Below are 15581 nucleotides of genomic sequence, written 5' to 3'. Positions count from 1 at the left end.
TTGTTCTTCAAGAACAATATCATTCCGGGCTTGGCATCGGACAATTTTCAGATCGTAGGTTTGATTGCACAGTGTCGAGTATCGGTGTCATTCTCCCTCGGGGACATGAAAGAGAGTAGTGCTCCCCGAATAGCATCGCTACAGAAACAAAGAAGTTAGACTTCGCTTAGGTACAACAATTTAGCTAATAGAAATGCTGGAATTGAAAAATAAACGAGATGATCAGTGATAACAGTCCAAACAAATCCATTCCCCCCCTTAGGTGTAGAGTGGCTCGGTCAAGTCATTCAGAGTCAATCCTTCCTTGGCGATATCTTCCTCAATCAAGAACATCAAAGGCATCTCAACCAGAGTACCCTTAACTTGGCTAAGAAGCTCTTTGACCTGTTTAGCCCCCTCTGCGCCAGGCGCAAAGTCATCGCTCACAACGTGGCCCCATTGGAACCGCGCTGGACGTGCCGATCCTTCCATGCCTTCACTGGCCCTCTTCTCGGTCTTGTGGAAATAATACTCATAGAACTCCTTGTACTCAGCCCAGTTGCGGACTGAGTCGTCGGGGACGGCGTGGAATACCTTCCGGAAGACCTCGCTGTTTGTGTGCGCCCGCGAGTTCCAAAGACTTTGGGCAGTGTCCGAAAGCGGATCAGCAACGACCTTGCTCTCAGGGCAGTCAAAGTCGAATTCGTTGGGAACCCCAACGGGCTCGAAATTCGCATCCGGTCGTTGATAGTCTTGCGGTGGCAAAAGACCGAGGTGCTTCCGGAACAACTGGCGGCGGAGAGATGAAGCAAAACGACTAGCAGTCCATGGCTTGCCATTCATGCTGGATGCCACAGGGGTGAAATCCTCGATAATGACTGCGATCTCAGAGTCATGGTCACCCAGTTGAGAACGGTCGTTCAGGTTTGCAGATCCGCAAACAACTACACGATCGTCGGCGATCATCACCTAATATTTTGGTTAGAAGATTGGATCGTCATTGAATTTGGGAGGGAACAAACCTTGGAGTGAACGTAAAGTTCTTCGCTCACAAACGCGTTAATCTCAGCATCGGGATGTCCATCCCATGGCACTTTGCGAATATCCTCTCCACCGAGCATGTAACACTCGCTGACATTGTCCCACCGGTTCGAGGAAGCATGACCGCCTTGTACCTGGTTTGCAGCCTGCTGGTATTTTTGGAACGGTGCCGACGTATCAAAAGCACTACGAGTAGTGCTCGGAGCGTACCCACCAGGGCCTGCAGTATTCAAATCGTACTGTCTCCGGGCATCTTCGTAGTTGACACCACTCTGCTGTTCAGCTGCAGCCATCATACTACCGTTGTTAATCCGATCATAATTCCGAAGGTTGTAGAAACGGATGTACTCCATGGGATTAAAGCCTTCCTTGGCAATCATCTCCATGATACTGTGACCTCCACGGTTGATGGAGTTGTACTGGAACTCCATAATGGCGCGTGTTCCGAGAGTCTCATCATCTCGCAAATCACCGGCAAAGCAGGGAACGGATGGAATGACCACGATAATCTTATATTTCTGACCAGCACGGGCAGCACGTAAAATCCTCTCCACAATTGCGGCACCAATCTGGTTTTTCACTGGACGTTGCGAATCACCGGTCGCAGTAATAAAGAACTGGTTTTCGATGTAGACAAAGTGCTCGCTGTTTCGGATGATGGCGCAATATGCGTCGGCAATCGAATGCTCAAGCGGGCTGCCGTTGCTCCATTTTGCACAGCTGCGTACAATCTGGCATGACATATTCCCCCGGCCTTGCGAGGAGGAAGGGCGGCCATATGTGGTCAGTCGATCCTGGTACTGGTGAATTTGTCCCGCGAGCTGACCACGAAGGGTGCTGCCATATTGGGTCAGGTCCTCTCGGAAGCGACGGGGCGCCAAAGAACCTCGCTCGCGATCACCTTCATGCTGGTAGTCATTAACCCCACGGGTATTGGAGTGGGATGCTTCCTGGCCTGGTGGGGGTGGGAAGTATGGTTTCTGCTCCTGCTGCTGGGCCTGCTGATATGGCTGGTACGAGGTGTTGGCAGTGGACTGCGCTGGAGGGGGTCCAGGTGGGGGAGGAGGGAATGAGCTTCCAGTGTAGCTATACTGGCTTGTATCATGACCCGGGGACTGAGCTGACTGAGACTGAGAGCCTAGAGGGCTTTGGCTTGGCGGTGGGGGGTAGGTTGAAGCATTCCCAGGTTGGTACGAGGTAGACGTGTTCTGATGTTGATATTGTTGCTGGTTTGAGGAGGTCTGAGCCGGCGGTGGGGGATAATTTGAAGCGCTAGCACTGTTGTAAGGCTGATATGCTTCAGCAGATTGTTGATGCTGAGGCTGGGACTGCGACTGTGGCTGCGATGGACTCGGTGCCTGACCTGGTGGTGGCGGGTAGGTAGGCGATGTGACTCCACTAGGCTTCTGCTGCCAGGATGGCGCAGGTGCCTGAACCTGTGGGCTTGCCTGTCCCGACGGGTACAGGTTGGGCTGTGGAGAACCAGCCTGCTGTTGGCCAGTCGAGGGGCCAGTCGAGGAAGCGGGCCTCCCATGGAGTGCCAGTCTCGCGTATCTAGAATCACTGCGAACCTTGTACTTCAAATCATAGATGAAGTTCCATCGCTCCACAAAGTGACGCCGCAAATCCTCCACGGCTGCACCGTGCAGGCTCACGGATATATCAGACCATCCCATCCGAGACATGGTCTTTCTATCCAGCTGGTTATTCTCCCAGTGAACGACATCTTGGAAATCAAGGACGCGAGAATTGTTGTAATCCTGGCCAGGGAACACAGTTTGGCTCACATCCGAGGGGTGTAGATCTGATAGCTCGTGTTGGTTTGTGTCCCAGCGACCGAAGCACATGTCCAAACCACCCATGAATGCAACCCGACCGTCGATCAAACAAAGCTTCTCGTGATGAGCCCAATACAGAATGACATCATCGTTCATTCCGTACAGTCCCTTCAGTGTATCCTTTGACATCTTACTCAAACTTGCCGAGTCAAGTGACATATTCTGGAAGGTCGACGTGATGGAAGCTGCTAGTTCTTGGCGATCAGGCAGATGGTCAGGGTGACGGAAGACAGCGATATTGGGGTGCAAATTTTCTAGGGCATGTTTGGTGTGAGAAGAAGACACTGTATAGATTGTTAATTGAGTTCCTTTCAGTGTTCAAGGATCATAGACATACGAGTGAGCGCCTGCGTAACCTCCTTATAAACTATGACATTGACGCGCACGCCCCGCTGGGCTGCAGCTTGCAGCATGCGATCCAATCGGTACTGTTCATTCTTCGCGGGTGGCCTTCTCAAATAAAGTTCGGGAGATAACCACCCTACGTAAAGTTAGCCGCATGCAAGGAAAATCCGGGGAAGGTTGAAACTCACAGTCCAAAATCCAAACCGACTCTCGAGCATTTTCTAGAGCTCGCGACACAGCCCAGAAATAGCTGCATCCATCCACATACCATTTGGCATCATTATGTTCCCGGGGAGGAGCGAAGCTACCAAATCGATGCTCTGTGTTGGGTTTGCTGGGGCCATACTCGGCATACGCCTGTGGATCGATCGTGGTACCGATCTTCTGGGCAAATTCAGAACCAAACTCGGTCACAGTACCTTGCAGTTTTCCCAACAAACCGGCCAGTTTGTCTTCCTTTTGAGGCTTTCCGTGATAGTTCGGGTTTTGCTGCTGCCCGCTTGTGTTTTGGGTGTATTGCGGTTCGGTCTGGGTCGGGTAACTCTGCTATAGCGAACCGGTTAGTAAATGTGGAGGCTGAGAGATGGTAAAGCCTACGCCTTGATAACCACTTGGGTCGTATGTCTGGTTCGCCTGGCCCTGTGAGGATCCGTGGCTCTTGTAGGTGTCGCGGAGCTTCTTGAAGGTATCGCCTAGACCGCGGGATCCGTCTCCGGACCCACGTTCCGCGCCCTGGTAGTAACCACCATAGGCCAGATCATCCTGCTTGGACATTCTGAAGGTCTAGAGTAATTTGTAGATAAAAGACAATCAAGAACGTTGAATAAAGCAAAAGAAAGTCAGAAAAGGTCAGAAACAGGGGTGCCTACAGAGCGGGGTGTTGACTGTTTTAAATCCGATGAAGCGCCCCGCTACCCCCAGCCACGATGGGAACGTGGTGAATGTGGCGGTGTACTTGTACTCCGTAAGCTGACACGATTATCTTCCCAAGTTGGGATATTCCTGGGATATTCTTAGGTCTAGGCAATAGCATAGGTGAGACAGTGGTGAATGTATACTTTACTATGTGGCACTGGCCTGAATACAACAGGGGATATGTAGATATATATCAATACATGTTTCTACTTCTAAATCATATTCCATTTGATGGATAAAAAAACATAAAAGACACTAAGGAGCTATCTATATATAAAATCATCAAGAATCCCTATGTGAAATCAGAATGAAGTTCAAACATCAAGTACTTTTGCTCTCGGAAATGCGGATGCAGGCTTGGCGTTCCAAACATGTCATAACAGTCTTCCAAGGTCGACTGGTGAACTTCCATATCCTCGAATTAGACTGCAATGCCCACAGTCCAAGTAAAAAAAAGCTCTCTTGGGCGACCCCGAAAATCAGCTGAAGATGCCAAATCTGTGAGGCCCCTTTTTGCAACTAAAGATAATAACTCGGTCTCACCTTGGCACAGACGCGACGCGCCCAGGTCCGCGAAGCGCAACAGGCATACCGATCTCGCCAACAGTCCCAGCTCTCTTCACTGAAAGCTCGCATAGTGCAACTGGAAGATGCATTTCATCATTTGAGCCAGACCATGCACACATTCGATGACCAGGTGATCCGGAATGGGTCGCAGTTGTCTCAACCTGAACTTTTCCAGACAGTCCAGTCGTTGCGGGATGATATAGTATCCCATTTAAAGCAGGCCGATATTCGCTTTCAAGAATCCCCAAATAACGAGCCTTCAGAGCCATCCCAAGCTGTCGTTGGGCAAGCCCGCGCGCAGGTCGCGTCCGAGGTGCCAACGGGCAGATTAAAAAATCACACTTTGGAGTCTAACTTCTGGAAATTGTTTTTGGGCTCGTCGGCTGGCATGATTCCATCGACTAATACCCAGGCCCTGGATAACCAATCAAATGACTTGAATCCCATTCCTGTGACACCATCTATTGCTGAAACACACACCATACAATATGCAACCACACCCTTCACCCAACGGCTTTATCGTGCTTGCGCTCAAAGTGGCTATCGGTTTCTGTCAAATCCCTCATATAAAGACGAAGACATGTGGGAGTTTGGATTACTGCTACAAAGAATGCCACGAGCAGACATCACAGATTATTTCGCACGTGTCGTCAACCTGGAACCTTGCAATCCTATCATCGATGCTCGATTCCCGTATATCAGCCTCGGCGGTGCAGGAACACACTATTTACAACCTTCCAGTGACTATTTTTCACATAGTTTCGCCCTCTTCCGAACAACAAATGGCGTGACCCATGTTCCTGCAGATGAAGACTGGTTTGATGTGCATGATGTCGAGAGATACCTGCTCAACCAAGGCATCGGTGTAGGCGAGTTTCCTTCGCCCACCCTTACGATATCTTATCCGTCTAGTTCAGTCGCCGGGCATTCGGACTTAGAGGCCCCCCAAGGCGAATTACACGACGGTATGACGATGGTTATTGACGAGTATAAGTTGATCAACAGTACGCTTACACTATTATTTGCTACTATTCTCAATGCAAAATATAATGATGAGAGCTAACCTAGCCAGGACTGAGCCAGCTTCCAGTCTCTCTGGGCTGTGTGGCTGGCTTTCGCCGGTCTGATGTCGAGAGGGTAATATCCTACAATGTCAGGTGGATGTCAGTTGGAGCTACTGGCTCTCCAGGATAGTTTTGTGTGCATTTAACTATATCCTTCAACCTGCGGAACATCACAATACCCTATTTACTATACACACACACGCACACACACACACAAAAGCCCGATGGATCGGACACAATCTCGTTTAGAACTATCTACCTCGCCCTATTTTACCCTTAGGAGTTCGCTGTGGCCTCTTTTCGTTGATCATAAGGCCCCCCAATGCCAACATTATGGCACCACGTACTCTCCATTGAGCTAAAGACCCGGACCATGACGGCGGAAAGCTGTCCGACTCATAACCCCCTCCCGCCAATACCACACAGCTGCCACAGTCGCACCTGGTCCGATTGCGACAGAACCCAGAATCAAACTAGCCAGTGTCACTTGCCAGGAGACATTAGAAACCCCAAGGCGGTACAGATCCCACACGCTAGCTAAGCACCATAGAAGGGTTGCCGCTGCAACAAGCAGGAAGTCGTTCTGGAAAAATATGAAGACACCGTCTGCAATTGTTGCCACCTGTGCGAAGGCAGCCGATGGGATGAATGCCCTAGTGATAAAGTTGGTCCCTAAAGCAGCCCAGCTCAGTAGCAAGGCCACATGGAAACAAGCAGATACACCCCCGACCACAGTGTAGAGGGTTTGCAAGTATGGGATGTCGCGGTTAGAATCGTTAGATTTGCTCTCCACTGCCGCACTGTCGGTCTTGGCCGGCGTGCCCGAACCGATAGATTTGATGACATGAGAGAATATCTGAGTCAAGATAACCACATATATCGGAGCAGGCTGCCACATCGCAATGAAGATTTGTCGCGTGTTCAAGGCATCAGCCAATGGGAAGAACAGCATGATTGTGGGCACGGCGAATCCCAATATCATTGCAGGCAGTAACGCTCGAGCGGTGGACTCAGGGAGCGTGCGGCTACTTGGCGAGAAGTATATCATCCCAGAGGAAACATAGGTACTCGATGCATAATAGAGGGGTGCAATCAGCCCAATTCCGCGCAACTGATACAGAACTGCCCACAAACTTGGAGTTGCAAGAAGGGTCCATTTGTTCCTTGGTCTGAACCCTTCAACCGTCCAGATAGCGATAATCGGCATCATTGAAGCCAGGAAATACAGAACTTGCAATGGCTGCTCCGGTGTAGAGAAGTTGGCGACCGCAGGCAGGAATATCGTTACAATGACTTTCAAAATGAGGTCAACAGCTCCCAGCCCTGTGTACACCTGGCGAAGGGGAGCTTCAACTCCTCCTGGGAGTGCAACCGACTGGCTCTTGATTGCCTGACGGACCAAGCCCATTGTTCCATTCGTTCTGAGTGCTGTCGACAATTGGCGATATCCTAACCAGGCTAGGAGGAAGTACGCAGCGTACAACAAGATGCTCACCACACCCCGAGACGACGGTTTTCTGAAGCGCTCGTCGAAATATGCAATCTCACGAGGCTTGTGTGGTAGCGGAAGCATGTCCAAGGACACTCCGGGAGAATACGAGTCGATCCATTTGCCGAGGACAACGGATTTCGGAAGGCGTGGCATCACGTACCTTCCTATGAACTTCAACAAGGGCGTTTCCTGGCACTCGAGACGTTGCCGGGCATGGGCTGCTTTGACCAATTCCCACGCACGTTTTTCACGCTGTTGTTGAACACTCTCAAAGACTTTGGAAATGTCTGCCGACGACAGCGTGCTTGTCTGGCAGTTTTTGAGGGCCGCAACGAGATGATTTGTCAGGGATGCGGCGGTTTCCATTGCATTATTACCTCCCTGGCCTGTCAAAGGCTCAAACTATTGGAGAAAACATTGGTCAGTCTTCGCATGATCTTGTTCTCAGATTGATAGGTGGTCTCACCTTGTGACAGGCATCGCCAATAGTAATGATTCTGTGGAAATGCCATCGTTTATAGACGTGTTCTGCCAAGCTGGAGTACGCCGAGGAAGTTTTACTCTTGTACAGAGCGGAAAATTTCAGTGTAGGAGTGATCTGGTCGTCGAAATGTTCTTTTGCGAATGCTTCCTCCTCCTCCTTGGTGAACCGAGGAATATCTGCACCATAGTACGTCTTTCCCATATTCCGCACGAGAAACCAGTAGGTGAGGTCTCCGGGTCCGCTGGGAACAAGATACGAGTAATGCTCATTGTACACCGAAGTCAGTGTGCCTTTCTCGACTCCCTTCACACCTTTGGAAATGCCAAAGATGCATGCGTAAGTTGCAGGCAGTGCTTTGACAAGAGTTAGCTGATAATTCCCAAGACCTTGGGGTTTAGTTTAATACCAGATTCTTCTGTGGGATCAATCCACGTGGGATCTATCTTTTCGGCCGCTTTCCACATTTCTTGACGCACTTTGGAATGGATTCCATCTGCTCCGACCACGATACTTCCGGTGTAGGTTTCACCACTCGTTGTGGTAACTGTGACACTCGAAGTACCATCCTCAATACTCTGCACTCGCTGAGAGGTGATCACTTTGGACTTATCCTGGATATTTTCATAGAGGACTTCTACCAACATCCGGCGATCGAGAAATAATATAGGATAACCATGACTGGAGGTCTTGTCAGTTAATTCTGCTGTTTCGATATTGGTATATAAAATTGAATGGCGACGAACCTCCCAATCGACCTTGCTTTGACGTTATCGAATGCCCAGAGTGGTTGTCCTTGCGAATCATTAAAGTGAAGTGTGTCAACAGGGTGTTCCGCCATCTTTAGAACTGACTCATAACAACCCAGCTGGTCGAGAATGCGCAAGCCATTGGGCAAAGCGCCAAAACTAGCCCCGACCTGGGGTGCAATGCTGCCGTATGCTTCGAGGATGACGAAATCGATGCCATTTCTTTCCAGCATCAAGGCTAGCGAAAGCCCAGCAATGCTGCCTCCCACAATGACGACTTTAAATGATTTTTGATCCATGACCCTGTTATTAGTACGGATTAATTGACCATGAGAGATATGAAAAAACAAACGAAAGACGCATTGATTGATATGATGGACCCCAATTTATATGTACATACGGGCCTACTTTTTGTTGCACCCCTGAAATACTTTGAACTAACCAATAATAGATAGCCGAGCCCTCTCAAACATCGACTAAACTGCCTGAATCGGAGGAAAAACCCACCGTGATCATTGATCAACCTGCGAGGCGGATGAATTCATTGAATGATCAATAATCGGACCAATAGGCGTCGTAGGATCTAATTCGGATCACGGGTAGATCCACTATTTGAAATATCCTGTGATTCTATTGGACACAGACATTGACGATCTATATTTCGACAATAATATAGTCAGAAAGAACACAGAAAGTTCCCTATGTTGTATCACTAGACTACTGAGGGGGCTGAGTCAAACGGCTGTCTTACTTTTCACACGTCATTCGGTGTGTTTGGCAATAAGCGTACTTCATACATACATATTTAGAGCAATGTACACTGCAGAGCACGGAGTACACTTGAAATGGGTAGACGGCGATAAAAACTCAGACACATTGCGAACAGATCTAAATAGTCTCTGGTGCCCGGTTACGCATGTACATTTCCATGCATTGCATACCATGCATGATGCATCATAGTGTTTATTAATGTTAACAACGCCAACCAGCAGTCGTCGGCCTTTAAACGCCAAGCAATTAGTGCAGGTTGACCCTGGTACTATTACGAAAATAGGTAGTCCCCTGGTGACTTAACTTGTTTAATAGAGGAACCTAGCCCGGGCGAACATTCAACCGTTTTCAGTTTTCAAGATTCCTTTAAACATGAAAGAAAGGTATTGAATTGTTCGCTATCTGCATCCGACAAAGTAAAAGAAAGTTTGCTGCATTGTCCCCATTACCAGATGATTTCCTTTGGTCCCCCTAGTCGATATTGTTCATAGAAAGGACAGCTTTCCAAGAAAGTCTCTGTCGCCCAACAGTACTTTCCCGGGGGAGCTTTCAGTATACCGCGCTCGATAGCCTGATGCAAGTAAATAGGCCGCTTCAACATCCATACCTGGCGAAAGTTGTAGCTGTATGTGGGCTGCTTGTTGCTTGTGTTGGATTCGGCCTCATTGTATGATATACGCACCACATACTCATTATACTGTAATGGAGAGGTGGTGTAGAACCAAATGCGACAGACGGTGGCTGGGAGGGGATAGCTACGAGATACAGTGGCTTTTCTACTGCGTTCAATCTCCAGTGCGTATTCAGGTAAGATGCTCATGAAAATATCTGTGGTTGATTTCTTTTCCATGGTGAGAACATTTAATAAGTTTGGTAGTGGTTAGCTGATCCCGTTATGGGATCAGTCCTCTTTTATATATAACGACAAGCGGTAATTATGATTCAGATGTTCTTCTTTCATGTGCTCTTTGTTTTACACCAACTAATATTAACGCTTTGTGTACATATTAAATAAATATTAATCCAATCAAACACATTGACCGGGAGGCCTTTGACACTGAAAGCCTGACACAAAGTTTTAGTTACAAGTCGTGTCTTGGTTATAGTAAAACCGGTGAAGACTGAAAGATCCTATAGATTTCAGGCTTGGACACCCGCGCTACCGAAGAGCCTATGGTATTTTCAAGTACTGCATACTCTCGTCAACCGGACGAAAACGAAGCAATGACAACCGGGGCTTCCAGCTTCTGTAAGCCAAGATGACGTCTCATATTGAGCTAATACAAACTGCCAATGGCTGACACGTGGATAGGGCGAAGAATCTCTAGAAGCAGCGCACGATCCACTACAAGGTGCATCGCCAACGAACCCCTTTACTTTCCGACTGATGGTGATTTCTTCGCAATGGACGGCAAATTCTCCGATGGTGTTGATTTGACCAGTTTATTTGCCGCCGAACTCCCAGATTTTCTGGATCCTTCTATAGTGAATTTAAGTTAGATAGCAGTGACCATCTGGGTAGTTGCGATTTCAAAGGTTCAGATGGAGGCCAAGGTAACATGGCTATACCATTGCCACCCATTCACCAGTTGCCCGAACTCGGCACATTTTTTGAACTATCATGGTCACCACTTTATGCACGGAGCCTCATTGTAAAATCAATATATTATAATGAGAGTATTTCACAAGCTGAACTTGAACAGAGGGCTTCTCTCTTCCATCTCACGAAGTTGATCTGTAGTATAATTATCCTCAATTTCAGACACAGTCATTAGAGCTTTCTTCTTGTTTGCACTCCACAGACAGAATTCCAAGGACAAACAAGCCATGATTCCAGCAGCAGCGAATGCAAGCGAAGTTCCATAGCCAGTAGGATATCGCGGCTTCTCTTCAGCTCTGTAGATGTAGCTCCCAATAATCCCACCCACGTTACCCACGCAAATGAGATACCCAATGGCCACAGCACGCTTGTGAGGATTTGGAATGTTACAGACATTCCAAGCGTTGACACCGGGGAGAATGGGATACATTCCGAAACACGCGAGACAAATGCCGAAATAGCACAGTGCTATGTTATTCTCGATGTCGGCAGCCTTGGAAAATAATATTCCGAATGCGACTATAAGTGAGCACTGCGGTGCCACGATGAAGGGCATTCTCCATGAGAACCGATCGGCGACCACGGAAAAGCCGTAAGCTGATGCAGCGCCCACAGCGTACGGAGGTATGGTCAGGAGCTGGGCGTTGGCTGATTCATAGCCCATAGATTTGATGATCTCCGGCATACTGAATTTGAGTGCGTAGTTAGGAACAGCATTAGACCAGCTAGCAAATATGAGAAGATAAATCTTCCAATCTAAAAGAACGCTGAAGATAATTTGCCTATCAAAGCCTTTGTGGTGACCGCTGTGAGTATTGGAGGCTACTTGGCGCACTTCAAGATACCGGATCTCGTCTGGGGTGAGCCAGGCTGGAGACAATGATGGCGAGTCCAGAAGGAGAAAGTAACAAGCGACGGCCATGGCAACGGTTGCAAGACCCTCTATTATAAAGATCTGGCATGAATGTTAGAGCCTAGGAACCAAGCGGGTTAAGATAAGAAGGAACAAACCCAACGCCAGCCTTCATAGCCAGCAATGCCATTCATTTTAGCGAGGCCAAATGCCATCAAACCAGAGAAAGCACCACCAGAAGCGGCAGATGTGTACAGAATAGCGATGCGGGTCTGTGTCTCGTTTGGGAGGTACCATTTTGAAATCACAAGCACAGCACCTGGAAGAAAGCCAGCTCTGGAAATTTGTCAGTATTACGCAAACACCTCTAATTGGATTTTGGGGGGGGGGGGGGGGGGGGGGGCATCACTCGAAAAGCCCCAGCAGGAAGCGAATCACCACTAGACCGGCAAAGTTGTGAACAAACCCCGTACAAAGCATGATCACACCCCAGCAGAAGATCAGGAACCCCAAATATTGCGAAGGTCTCTTGAGTCGGTTCAAGATAATATTGCTCGGCACCTCTTCAACTATGTCAGTAGATATTTATAGCTTCCACGTAGGACTTGCATACCGGCAAGGACATAAGGTATGAAAAAAATGGACAAGGCAATGTTGTATTGCACACCGTCCATATGTAGGCTCGGAAGAAGGCCCTCGATCTTGGCATTTCCTGATAAGAGTGAGAAGATGCACTGCATAGGGTGTGGGAGTTGACATACCAATGTTTGTCTTATCGATGTATGCCACCAGGTACAAGAGAGCAAGCATAGGGACAAGCCTCATCTAGCATTGAGATTCAGTCATAGTTTCGGGGTTTAATGGAGTGAGATCGGATGAACACATACGTCAACCTATAGCAGTTTGTCAGTAAACCTCTTTGTACCGCTTATAATTGCACTCACCTTCCTAAGAACTTTCTTTTTCGCTTTATCTGAAAAGTTCGACAAGAATTCCGCATCGTCGGCAGAGATTCCCTGGCCTGTTTGATGCTCCAGGTGCATCACTGCAGCGTCTTTGTCCGTCATAATGGAAGTAGTTGGTATCTGAGATAAAACGGATACCGACGGCGTGATTTGAGATCATCTTATAAAGTACATAGTGAGACCCTTGGCAACCCCACGGGGTAGATATAGAAAAGATACTTCAAGGGTAAAGCAAGATTGGGAGCATTGGCAGTCTTGGCAACCTCGGACTACCCCGGACTTTTGCAGTCCGGAGCCTGCTTTTCCGTGAAATCCGATCTGTTGAGTTTTGGGGGAAAAAGTGGAGCATCGCTTCACGGAACTGCGGGGAAACATGTAGGAGAAACGGAATTTGGATCAGGAAATGGGAAGATGGCCTTCGGACATGGTTAAGGTTAGCTATTATCATGAGGGCACTATCAAATGCTACACGTACCGATGAATCAAGTGTCTGCCAGTCGCTGAACAGAAAATTATCCAATATATTAGGCATAATCTCTTCCTGAACGCTCACAGACCCGAACATATCCGAATCTTGCAAGAATGGAAAGCCAGTATCGGTGTTGGCGTGGTTTTCGCCATTAGAACGACCACCTTGGTGTGGATGTGGCAAATTTCCCATTCGGCATCTCTGTGCCTCGGATCTCAGTTCGTCTAGTATGATGCTGTATCGTTTGTTTTGCGATAGACCAGTAGATGCTCGCTTGAGATGACTATGGCATTTCTCTGCGAGATCAAACATCTTACCTACAGACTGATTATCAATATCGTCCGTGGGTCTTGTAGTTCGCTGAATCTCCCAAACATAGACCACTGCCAGTGCGCAGAAGATGACATAGTGTGTCCACCAGAAAGAATGAAGAAGCGTACTATCCCCAGCCATTCTGTTAACGAGCTCTAAACTAGCCTTGGTGGCAGAAATGCATTCGATGACACTCTCAGACCCTCCCCCAGTCAATAGGAAGGGCCGATTGGTGTGAATGAGAGCATGGGAATATGCGAGCTGCAAGGCGATAGCCTGACGCCGGAAACTGGGGACCAATGTTGATGGTTTCACAGTACCCAAGTGTGGCGGAAGGCTCGCATGCCATTCATGTAATTCGCGGCTAGATCGATGGGCAGCTGCTAAGCGATCTTGGTTGGACAGGTCGCTGACTGAGTATACCTCCCGTGATACCTTTCCAATTATTCGTGCAATTCTAAAATACGTTAGTAGAGTGATATTGCCATGGTGGGCAGATAATATGTACTTTGCATGAAATATGAGAGCATCAATATAACAATCAGCTGGGTCATCTGAAATGTAAGGTCCCTGTGGCGTCATATCCTCATCGTTGATATTATCTGGAAAGTTCTGATCAATATCGCCATCTTGATAAAGTCGAGGCCGGCCAAATACAACGCTAAGATATTTGTCGATGATGTACGCCACCCAGAAGGTGCGCTTATAGCACTCCGAAGTAATGTAATTTTGTCGCTTGCTCGTGAAAGGAAAGTTTCGCTTTTGATCGCGTCTCCTGTGCATACCCAAGGAGAGAGTGATATGGAATGCATTCCCGAATGTATACCAGCCTTTATTCATGCGAGCTGTTTGAAGAAGATAGAGGACTTGGATGAGACGTGCCTGCGCTGACTCAAGACGCGGGAACCCCATCTCCGTTTCGGTCAATCTCATACCAGCACAAAACAAGTCATCGCTGCGTTGTAGAACAAGTGACTCATCTTCCGTGGACATTTTCCCATGTACTTTCTCAAGGCGCAGGGTCGCGATAGCCAGGATGGTAAGAAGAATCGCAGTCCTGGAATTATCCATGGACTGAGCAATCGGCTTTCCTAACTCTCGATCTTTCAGGAACACCTCCATCCATCCTTCGACAGTTTGTCGATGGAAAATGCGGTAGGTCACAACACAAGTTTCGAAATAGAACTCCTGCAGCTTTCTCGCCGTGGCGGCATCTGGAATGAAGCCATCTGATACGCTATTGTCGACGTGAAACGGCCGGTCTCCGGCCGAAGTGAGAAGTTGATTTCGCTCCATGTCGCTCGGGTCATATGATGCAGCCTTATCATTTTGGGTCAACAACTTTTTCCACGCTCGGTGTAGAAAGTTCAATCCCGAGGTACGGTCAACATATTGACCCTCGATTTCGATTTCAGGCGAGGGGCGAGAAAGCACTTGTGAAGCTGAGACATCATTAAAGACACGTGATGGTTGCTGCCAGATAGAAAGGTCGTTTAAGTTGTCACTTCGTGGTCTCTGTTGGCGTTCATCGATTGCGGTTGAAGGTGGAGGGGTTGGAGGCCGCCCTCGGCCATATTTTGCGTCATAAGCGCAATGGAGCCTTCTCTTAGCGCAATTGCTGCATGGAAGTATGCCGTCGCACCGTATCTTCTTTCTCTTACAGGTGTCACAAGCCCTACTAATCTTCGGATCTTTCCGACGGTTCTCCTCGTCCCTATCTACATTGGTCGTAGACAAAGGACGCTTGCCTATAGACTCAGACGCCGAGGGGGACTTCTGTAGAGGGGATTCAGAAACCATGACTGCTCGCAGGGGCGTAGTGATATGCAGAGCGAACGGAAACGTCGGGCCCAGATACTAGGTAAGGCGGATGCGGGGATACGAATACGAGTCTGTGGGGAGGATAGCCGAGAATCCGAGAATCCGAGACCACGTACTGTCACAGCTCGATCTTTCACGTCCAGCCTTCATAGACATCTCGAATACACTGAGTTTTTACAACATGAGTTCCATTAATTACTACTAGTTTATCTATCCTCGATCACATAAAAGGATTGGATTTTCACTTATACGTCTAATGTATGTAAACATATTTCTTGGATAAGGAGCTGTGATTTGTCTCTATATATACCCGAATCAA

At 48.2% G+C, this 15581-nt stretch overlaps 6 protein-coding genes across 6 annotated transcripts; 1 reads left to right on the top strand and 5 right to left on the bottom strand.

The window, feature by feature from the left end:
* Positions 1–258: 258 nt before the first annotated feature.
* Positions 259–3977, bottom strand: pld2 (putative phospholipase D (PLD); the record flags this gene model as incomplete). The annotated part of the gene is made up of 5 exons (XM_040956445.2): positions 259–948; positions 1002–3142; positions 3196–3339; positions 3392–3749; positions 3801–3977. The coding sequence occupies 5 exons, from the start codon at positions 3975–3977 to the stop codon at positions 259–261; spliced, it is 3510 nt and encodes a 1169-aa protein (XP_040813186.2).
* An 817-nt stretch (positions 3978–4794) lies between these two features.
* On the top strand, positions 4795–5748 carry N7455_009668 (uncharacterized protein; the record flags this gene model as incomplete). The annotated part of the gene is made up of 1 exon (XM_040956442.2): positions 4795–5748. The coding sequence occupies one exon, from the start codon at positions 4795–4797 to the stop codon at positions 5746–5748; it is 954 nt and encodes a 317-aa protein (XP_040813158.2).
* A 359-nt stretch (positions 5749–6107) lies between these two features.
* On the bottom strand, positions 6108–8770 carry N7455_009667 (FAD-dependent oxidoreductase; the record flags this gene model as incomplete). The annotated part of the gene is made up of 4 exons (XM_040956369.2): positions 6108–7643; positions 7708–8078; positions 8132–8403; positions 8469–8770. 4 exons carry the CDS (start codon positions 8768–8770, stop codon positions 6108–6110), a joined length of 2481 nt encoding a protein of 826 aa, XP_040813103.2.
* A 917-nt stretch (positions 8771–9687) lies between these two features.
* N7455_009666 (uncharacterized protein) lies at positions 9688–10092 on the bottom strand (the record flags this gene model as incomplete). Its single annotated transcript, XM_065606262.1, has 1 exon — positions 9688–10092. The coding sequence occupies one exon, from the start codon at positions 10090–10092 to the stop codon at positions 9688–9690; it is 405 nt and encodes a 134-aa protein (XP_065460225.1).
* Positions 10093–10924: 832 nt separating this feature from the next.
* Positions 10925–12762, bottom strand: N7455_009665 (putative MFS transporter; the record flags this gene model as incomplete). Its single annotated transcript, XM_040956429.2, has 7 exons — positions 10925–11797; positions 11854–12031; positions 12105–12258; positions 12309–12407; positions 12457–12520; positions 12583–12588; positions 12640–12762. The coding sequence occupies 7 exons, from the start codon at positions 12760–12762 to the stop codon at positions 10925–10927; spliced, it is 1497 nt and encodes a 498-aa protein (XP_040813086.2).
* Positions 12763–13013: 251 nt separating this feature from the next.
* On the bottom strand, positions 13014–15241 carry N7455_009664 (Zn(II)2Cys6 transcription factor; the record flags this gene model as incomplete). Its single annotated transcript, XM_065606261.1, has 3 exons — positions 13014–13076; positions 13136–13898; positions 13950–15241. 3 exons carry the CDS (start codon positions 15239–15241, stop codon positions 13014–13016), a joined length of 2118 nt encoding a protein of 705 aa, XP_065460224.1.
* Positions 15242–15581: the final 340 nt, after the last annotated feature.

The sequence above is a fragment of the Penicillium solitum genome (assembly GCF_028829755.1).
Source record: "Penicillium solitum strain IBT 25940 chromosome Unknown utg000008l_segment0_segment0, whole genome shotgun sequence".
Lineage (NCBI taxonomy): Eukaryota > Fungi > Ascomycota > Eurotiomycetes > Eurotiales > Aspergillaceae > Penicillium > Penicillium solitum.
The sequence above is the reverse complement of the archived record's forward strand: the minus strand, read 5'-3'. Positions and strand labels throughout refer to the sequence as shown.